We start from the raw sequence: 10,000 nt of genomic DNA, 5'->3' as shown, positions 1-10,000 counted from the left end.
TGTCCTTCATTTTTTACTAATCTCACAGGATTAACCAGAGGTGGCTACCATTAACCAGAAGTTAAATCCAATCTCTCTCTCTCTCTCTCTCTCTCTCTCTCTCTCTCTCTCTCTCTCTCTCTCTCTCTTTCTCTCTCTCTCTCTCTCTTCTGTTAGTCTTGTCGAACATATATATTTCTTAAGGTAAGGTTTCCATTTCTATAATGATAATTGGAACTAACAACATTTTTTTTTTCGAAATTATAATCCCAGGTTATTTGCCAGTTTTATCCTATTGTCGTAATAAGATTGGCAGATGGAGAGTTTAAAATCTTGGAGGTCATAAGGGTAAATTTATCAGGCAAAGATCAGAGAGCCATATTTAATCCCCAGAATGGTTGATCTTGAAGTACAAAATGGAGGGCTTAAGACTGCATAAGCTATTAAACTTAAACGACTGGAAATTTAACCAGCTCTGGGAAACAGTAGCCTACGCAGTATATACAAGTATTTGACAATGAAGATGAACAGCGGCCCTTTTAATGTTATAATCATAGCTTGTATCCGCAAGTCTGAAGCCTCTAATGTTACTGAATTAATATTTCATCGAATAATCACGCAAAAACAACGTGGAAAACCTCAATTTCAATAAAGAACAAAGCATCACCCTCGTACTGTGACTGCTCTAGATGACTTAAATATGTTTAAAGAACAGTGTTAAACTTTTACGCACGAAAGGAAATCCCCACCTTTGAAAAAATACTGGTGGAAGGTGGAGAAAATATTGCATTCAATGGATGCAATAAATCTTTTAGGAAAATCTACAAGATATATATATATATATATATATATATATATATATATATATATATATATATATATATATATATATATATATATATATATATATATATATATATATATATATATATACACGGAGAGAGAGAGAGAGAGAGAGAGAGAGAGAGAGAGAGAGAGAGAGAGAGAGAGAGAGAGAGAGAGAGAAGATTAAATTGGCTTTTCCTTTAAGAAATCATAATCTTATAAACCGAAAGACCATTGATTGACGGATGTGACCCGAAGACCTCAAACACGGAAAGTGAAAGATAAGTACCTGAAAAGGGCAGAACATTCAAAAAGATTTAAAAGGTCTTTCTTTTAATAACTCTTCCACGTTCATGATAAGCATTCTTTATGCTTAGATGTCAGTTTCCGAGATTATATATATATATATATATATATATATATATATATATATATATATATATATATATATATATATATATATATATATATATATATATATATATATATATATACACGGAGGGAGAGAGAGAGAGAGAGAGAGAGAGAGGAGAGAGAGAGAGAGAGAGAGAGAGAGAGAGAGAGATTGATTTAATAATTTTATTGCGTTCAATATTATACATACATACAATGTATATATACATGCACACGTATACAGCAGAACACAAATGGCGCACCCCCTAGCAGGCTTGCATCGGAAAGTTTGCCTTAACAGATATTATTCCCTTTACTTAGACAAATAATAATAATGACATTAATAATAACAATAACAATGATAATGACAACTATAATGATAATAATAATAATAATAATAATAATAATAATAATAATAATAATAATAATAATAATAATAATATTAATAATGATAATAATAAGTAAACATAATAATAATAATAATAATAATAATAATAATAATAATAATAATAATAATAATAATAATAATAATAATAATAATATGGCAAGCTAGGAAGCATTTGCAAAATTTGGGTAATATTTCTTAACTTCCAAAAACACCCTAGGATCCAAGAAATGGTCGAGAATAACATGGAATGACAAAGTTTTAATTTCTCTTCTAAAACGTTCAATTTCATTGCATTCTACAATATAATGATGTAACCTGTGCCCATCAGATAACTCACACAAACGACAGTTTCTTATGTTGGAATTTCTATCATTAGTCACCTCCCACAAATACTTATATCCTAAGCGCAATCTGCTATAGCTTGTTTGATGTTTTCTAGTATGTAAACCAACCACTCTTTATGTAATTTGGCTCTGACCCCTTAGTGATATCCATATAATTGCGGAACGAGGCACTTTCCAGGTATACTCCTTTCAGATATTCTATATCTCGATGACGCTGTTGTTTTTCCATTTTATTTTTCAAACTTTCATATGACAGTGGGAAACTGTAGTCAACATTTTCTTTACAACAGCCTTGCTTTGCTAATAAATCTGCTTGATCATTCCCCGTCAAGTTACAATGAGATGGGGTCCAAATAAAATGGACAATTCGATTTTTCTTTTCAAATTTACATAAAAGTATTCGAATTCTATTTACTAACTTATTACTTCCGGATGACTCTGACAGAATAGACTGCAAAGCCGACATACTATCAGAGTAAATAGTGACACCACCCAACTCATTCTTGGCAATAGTAAGTGCGGCAGCGATTCCCAGAAGTTCTGTTTGTGTAGTGGAACAATGATTGCTTGCCCTGATTGCGAGAGAGCGTGATTCCTGTAGTATACCATCCTGATAGAGAGCAACTCCTGCTCCAGCCCGTCCATTCTCCTGCAAAGAACCATCTGTGTATAGGACACTAGCACTATGTGGAAGGGCACTGAACCTCCTGAGGAAGTCCTGCCTCAGCATCTCAATACCATCATCAACTGTATTGAGAGACTTTACAATTTGATTTGAAGCTACTACTTTGATTCTTTGAGCAAGAGTTGGTAATCCTATTTCATGCCTAATAGTTTCAATTTTAGCCGTTCTAGGGCACCCAAAAATTATCCTCATTGCTTCATTTTGGAGAACCTCGAGGGATTGCCTCCTTTGTCTGCTAAGAGTAATTAGATTACTTGCACTGTAGTCAATGACTGATCTTATCATAGAAATATAAAGGGTCCGGAGAACGGGGACAGAAGACCCAACACTTCCCCTTGCAACTTTTCTCAATAAGGCTAATCTTGGTTGACATTTTAGTTTTAGTTTGGTTACTTCATCATTCCTATGATTGCTCTGTCCAACAATAACCCCCATATATTTATATGTGGCTACCTCTTCTATTATTTTACCTTGCAGTTTAATAATCTGTTTTTCTTTATTTCTCTTACTTAGTATTTTGGTTTTCTCTGGGGATATAACTAACCCTAGTGAATTACACATTTTTTCTATTTTCTTGAGTGTTAATTTTACAGCTTTGTATGACTGTCCTTGTATCACTGTCATCTGCATAAATAGTTGTTATGATACCTTTTGTCTTCAAAGAGCCAATAACATTCATTAAAACATTAAAGAGCATAGGCGATAAGACTCCCCCTTGAGGTGTACCTAGTTCCATCTTTTCCCACTTGGAGTAAATCCCTTCAAAATATACTCTACTGTATCGATCTTTAAAATAATCCTCAATTATCCTAATAATGTTACCAGATGTAATGGTAGATAATTCAGCTAAAATGGCAATTGGATTAGCTTTATCAAAAGCTCCCTTGATATCAATAAATACTGTAAACCTCTTTTTTATTCCTGACAAAACTCTATGAATACAATGCTGCGTACTTTTACCTGGCATGAAGCCATACAGTTTACATGACAAACTACGTTTAATAGTATGCATCATCCTGTCTAATATAATTCTTTCAAAGATTTTACAGAGGCATGATGTAAGAGAAATAGGTCTGAATGAACCTGGTCTACCATGTTTTGGGACAGGAATCATGATGGCCCTCTTCCACATTTTGGGCAGGCTGCCCCCACTCCATATCATGTTGTATAGTCTAAGGACTGGGTTACCATGGACTGTTGCAAGAAACCGGATGATATCATAGGTGACACCATCCATTCCTGGTGCAGTGGATTTTCCATTCTTGAGGCATCTCAAGGAATTCTTCTTGACTGATAGGTTTTTTATCGGATGGATGATATTTTCTAAGGGCTTCTTGAATTTTCTTGAGTCTTCGTTTGAGATTCTTTGCAAGTGCACTTCTAACCTTGAGTGGTAAACAATCATAACTTGAGGATTGTGCCCACTCTGCCATAAGTTCATTGCATTTCTCTGTTGGGTTAGGGTGAAGACCCTCTCTCATCCTTTCTCCTTGGACAATCTTAACCTTTCGAGATATCTGTCTGAATGGAGTATTGTGATCCATTGATTGGAGAAATGCTATCCAGTACTTCTCTCTAGATTTCACTTTAACATCTTGAACCTGTTGAGCCATCCGTTTAAAGATAAGGAGGTTTTGCTCAGTGGGGTTATTTTCCCACCTTTTCTTCACTTTTTATACTGTTTATCAATTCTCTTGACAGCTGGATCACTATTATACCATCTCTTCATTGTTCCGATAGTCGTTCTCATCTTTTTCTTTGGATTTGTAACACTTTCAATACAATTCTCAAGCTCTGCAACCATATCTCTGTTAAGGTCATCTGTAGTAGATACTGTATAGCTAGCATACCAATTATTCATTTTATTTTTGATAAACCCTTCATGCTTTTTTGGAATTTTTTAGTCTTTTCCTTGGGACAATATGCCTTCGTGTTGTATCTGGAAGCATTATTTCCCCATATACACCAAAGTGGTCTGAGGTTAAGGTATCAACAATTTCACAGTGGTGTGCAAGTCCAGGGTCATTCACCAGACATACATAGTCCAATTTATTTCCCTGGAGATGTGTTGGCTCAGGTCCATTTATCACGTTTATAATATTACTCTCACTCTCAACATGATTCATAAATTTCTTGCCATTATTGTTGTAGGGTTGCAATGAATTATCCCCAAGTTTATAGTGAACTGCATTAAGATCGCCAACAAGTATGCAAGGATGGCCATCAACTATTTCATATAGCCCTGAGAAATCAAGCTTATTATCTGTTATATAAACATTCATAATTTTGATTTTGATGTTTCCCTTCTCGTCATGTATGTTAAAGAGTTGGGAGTTGGTGTCTTCTCCAAGGGTGACGTCTATTCTATAAGAGACAGGTATGCTGTTCTTGATATAGGTAATCATTCCTCTATAAGGGGATTGTCTCATGAGACTGTCCACAGTATACATTTGGTAACCTCGTATTTGATACTTATTGGCATCTGTATGCTTGGTTTCTTGTAAGCAGATAATATCCAAATAATTTTCAAGGCAGAAATGCTGCACTTCAATATGTTTATTCCTGATGCCATTAACATTCCATGTGAGAATCTAAAGAGGGTGCTGTTCCATTATACTATAGCTTCTGCTTGTGAACTTGTTCTGTCAATATTATATGTTGACTGCTTAAAATCCATAATGCATTTTATCAAATTGGCCAAAGCTACACCATATGAATGTTTATCCTCGGCTGACACCTTCTTAAGTGCAGATCGAATATATTTAACAGAAAAATCCCGAGGCCAAGGATGACCATTCATCACTGTTCCAACAGCTGCTTCTTTATCATCATCAGCAGGGACTTGTCTGTTACTGATGGTGGCTTCATCTGGAATTATTAACTGGCTCATTTTTTCTTCTAGCTCAAGTTGCTTATTTTCTATGGCAATGAATTTCTCTTCTATTGACTCTATTTTCTTAGTGATCTTTTCTTCAAATGATTGCAACATGGTTACAATTAAATTATTGTCAGATGGCTGGTTTTCAGTTATCCACGAAGGAGCTGGAAAGTTCAAGTTACTTAATAGGGAATGTTCTGGTGTAGTGTCCCATCACCTGTCGCAGAACTTTCATTCCCAGGGTGATTTGGACATTTCAGTGCAGTTGCATTGTGTGCACCATAACAATTGGGACATTTTAGTACAAACTGTTCTCCATTTGCGATTTTTTCTTTACATACTGTTGATAAGTGACTTCCAGCACAGTAACGGCATTTGGGGGGCCTATTGCATCCTGTACTTCTGTGGTTCCATTTGGAGCACTTGCCACACAAATTAGGTCTATTAATATATTTCTCAATGGTGAATGATTCATGAATGTGGTCTAATTCTATACTAGTGGGTATTTCACCTTTACACCAACCTATCACTTCTCTACCATATCTACTTTTGGAGAGAGAGAGAGAGAGAGAGAGGAGAGAGAGAGAGAGTGAGAGAGAGAGAGAGGAGAGAGAGAGAGAGAGAGAGAGAGAGAGAGAGAATGAAGATTAAATTGGCTTTTCCTTTAAGAAATCATAATCTTATAAACCGAAAGACCATTGATTGACGGATGTGACCCGAAGACCTCAAGCACGGAAAGTGAATTTAAAAGGTCTTTTTTTTAATAACTCTTCCACGTTCATGATAAGCATTCTTTATGCTTAGATGTCAGTTTTCGAGATTATATATATATATATATATATATATATATATAATATATAATTTATATATTACATATATATATATATATTATAATATATATATATATATTTATATATATATATATATATATATATATATATATATATATATATATATATATATATGTATATATATATATATATATATATATATATATATATATATTATATATATATATATATATATATATTATATATATATATACAGTCAGTGTGTGTGTATGTATGTATGTATAAAACATGTTGATGTTATTTAAATGATCTTGAGCCAGCAAGTACAGTTGTAAAGAAAGGGCGAGGGATAAAAGGATACTTCGTCCCTGTATTACTGTTAATCTCTTTATCTGCCTTTATTGTTGTTTTCAAAGGTTTTCGACTTGTCTCTAAAGAGAACTTCCTTCAAGGAAAAATGAACTAAGTGTTTACGCTCAGACACGATAATTTCTGCCAAAGAGCTCTTTTCAGCGGCCACCACCGAATGGTTTGACTTTAGTACAGCTTTGCTGATTATGGCGATATATAAATTCTTTCACCACGTTAAAGTATCCCCAATCATTAAGGGATATACATCCAGTCCAACAAAAACTTGAGACATCACATGTTTTTTTTTTTCTTTTTTTTTTTAACGATGGCTAGTCAATATCCATTTCATATATAAATACACACAGAGACGCAAAAAGCACACACACACACACACACACACACACACACACATATATATATATATATATATATATATATATATATATATATATATATATATATATATAGAGAGAGAGAGAGAGAGAGAGAGAGAGAGAGAGAGAGAGAGAGAGAGGAGAGAGGAGGAGAGAGAGAGAGATAAATGAAAACTTGCATTCAATCAAAATATTGCCTCTTGACGTCTGTTATTTTATTCTCTTCTCTTTCTCTCATTTCACAAAAAAATTCTATTAATCACCATCTACCTAACTGCTTGTTTCAAACATCTAGTCCGTCGTTCGTAGCATTACCTTACCTTATTGCCTTATTTTTTGTTTGGGTTCCCTAAGGTCCCTCAGTGTGAGGCACCTCGTATATCCACCAGAGAGTTGCTAATGCATCTTCCGGTGTATTTTGCATCTTCCAGTCTGGGATGCATCTTAGGTATTTATCGAGCTTATTCTTAAACACATCTACGCTCACTCCTGATATGTTTCCTAGATGAGCTGGCAGCACATTAAATAGTCGCTGCATTATCGATGCTGGTGCGTAGTGGATTAATGTCCTATGCGCCTTTCTTAGTTTACCTGGTATATTTTTTGGCACTATTAATCTACCTCGGCTTGCTCTTTCTGATATTTTTAGCTCCATGATGTTTTCAGTAATTCCTTCTATTTGCTTCCATGCTTGTATTATCATGTAGCATTCTCTTCTCCTTTCTAGACTGTATAGTTTCAATAATTGCAGTCTTTCCCAGTAGTCGAGGTCCTTAACTTCTTCTATTCTAGCAGTATAGGACCTTTGTACACTCTCTATTTGAGCAATATCCTTTTGGTAGTGTGGGTACCATATCACATTGCAGTACTCGAGTGTACTACGTATATAAGTTTTGTAAAGCATAATCATGTGTTCAGCTTTTCTTGTTTTAAAGTGTCTGAATAACATCCCCATTTTTCCTTTACATTTAGCCAACAGTGTTGCTATTTGGTCGTTGCATAACATATTCCTATTTAACATTACACCAAGGTCTTTAATTGCTTCCTTGTTTGTGATTATCTCATAATTAGGTCCCTTGTATGCATATACCATTCCTTCTCTGTTTCCATAATTTATTGATTCAAATTTATCGGAGTTAAATACCATCCTATTTATCTCCGCCCATTCATATATTTTGTTTAGATCTCTTTGTAGTGAGTTCCTATCTTTATCACAAGTAATTTCTCTACTTATTCTTGTGTCATCGGCGAAACTTCTCACTACAGAGTTTTCAACTTCACAGTCTATGTCTGAGATCATAATAACAAACAGCAGTGCAGCTAATACCGTACCTTGTGGCACACCAGATATTACCTGGGCTTCGTCTGATTTCTCGTCATTTGCAACCACTGTTTTCTGTTTTGCAGGAATTCTTTTACCCATTTTCCTATCTTTCCCACAATATTATGCTTTCTCATTTTTTTTCTCCAATATGTTATGGTCTACCTTGTCAAAGGCTTTTGCAAAATCTAGATAGATCACATCTGTGTCTTTTTCATTTATCATATTTTTGTATGTTTTCATAGTGTGCTATCAGTTGGGTCTGTGTACTTTTTCCAGGCATGAAACCGTGTTGACCCATATTAAACAAATTATTTTTAACCAAATGGTTCATTATTTTCTTTTTTATTACCCTCTCATACACTTTCATAATATGTGATGTTAGACTAACAGGTCTATAATTGCTTGCCTCTAGTCTTGATCCACTTTTGAAGATAGGGGTTATATAAGCTAAATTACGTTTAACATATATCTCGTTCATATCTACACTTTGTCTTAGCAGTATTGCAAGCGGCTTCGCGATAGTGTTTGCAGTTTTTTTTAACAAAATCGCTGGAACTCCATCTGGTCCGGCTGCCGATCCATTTTTAATTTCGTTTATAGCCTTGACAATATCTGCTTCATTGATATCTATATCCGTTAGATATTCAACATTTTCTTCTCTCATTTCTGTTTCATTATTCTCATTCGCAATTCTTGGTGTGAACTCACTCTTATATTTTCTGCTAATATGTTGCACATTACCTTTTTTTCATTCGTTAGCCGTCCTTCAATTCTTAGAGGGCCTATTTCTAATCTCCCTTTATTCATCTTTTTTGCATAGGAATAAAGTACTTTGGGGTTTCTTTTTATATTTTGAAGTGTCCTTTCTTCTAAGTCCCTTTTTTCATTTTCGTTCGACCGTATAATCTTTTGTTCTGCATTTTCTATCTTACATTTTATTTCCCTCATTTTCCACACATTTTTTTCTTTTGCAAGATTTTTCTTCCACTTTCTAATTTTCTGAAATAAGATCCTTCTGTCTCTTGGTATGCAGTCTTTTGTTTATTGTTTTTTTTTTTTTTTTGGTACATATTTTTTCAACAATTTTCGTCCAGTATTTTGTACAGTAAGTCCGTATTTACCTGTATATTATTACTTACAAATACATTTTTCCATTCTTTATTCAGTTTTTCATTTATTTCTGACCATTTTATATTCTTACTGTTAAAATTATATTTTCCATATCCTTCCCAAGTTTTGTGCTTTTATTAAGTCTGCAATCACTTGCTTTGGAATGGACTATTAATTCTATGCCATTGTGGTCTGAAATTCCCGTGTTATACACTATATTTCTTTAACATAATTCACCTCATCACAAATACTAGATCTAGGACATTTTCATTTCTTGTTGGAATGTGGTTTATTTGTTGCATATTATGTTCTAATAGCATATCTTGAAGCTTTTCAAATTGCCTCTTATCTTGTGCGCTACTATTACTCTCTTTTTATATGTATACATACAACCACTTTCTTCTATCCGTTCTTTCCAATCCACGAAAGGAAAGTTAAAATCTCCGGATAGGAGTATATTCCAGTCTTTATGGTTTCTACATATATCATCTATTTTTTCTATTATTATGTCAAACTCCTTAGTGTTTGGTGGGGTCTGTAAACTACAATATTCACTAG

At 34.1% G+C, this 10,000-nt stretch overlaps 1 protein-coding gene across 1 annotated transcript in view; it reads right to left on the bottom strand.

Moving 5' to 3' along the window:
• Positions 1 to 5,225: 5,225 nt before the first annotated feature.
• LOC137649272 (serine/arginine repetitive matrix protein 1-like) overlaps positions 5,226 to 10,000 on the bottom strand; it is a 46,088-nt gene continuing 41,313 nt past the window's right edge. Inside the window, exon 4 of the mRNA XM_068382257.1 lies at positions 5,226 to 5,656. Within this exon, the coding sequence (XP_068238358.1) occupies positions 5,226 to 5,656 (431 nt within the window). The remainder of the gene's footprint in view (positions 5,657 to 10,000) is intronic.

This window comes from Palaemon carinicauda, chromosome 11, assembly GCF_036898095.1.
Source record: "Palaemon carinicauda isolate YSFRI2023 chromosome 11, ASM3689809v2, whole genome shotgun sequence".
Lineage (NCBI taxonomy): Eukaryota > Metazoa > Arthropoda > Malacostraca > Decapoda > Palaemonidae > Palaemon > Palaemon carinicauda.
Note: the sequence above shows the minus strand (reverse complement) of the source record. Positions and strands in the feature narration are given on the sequence as shown.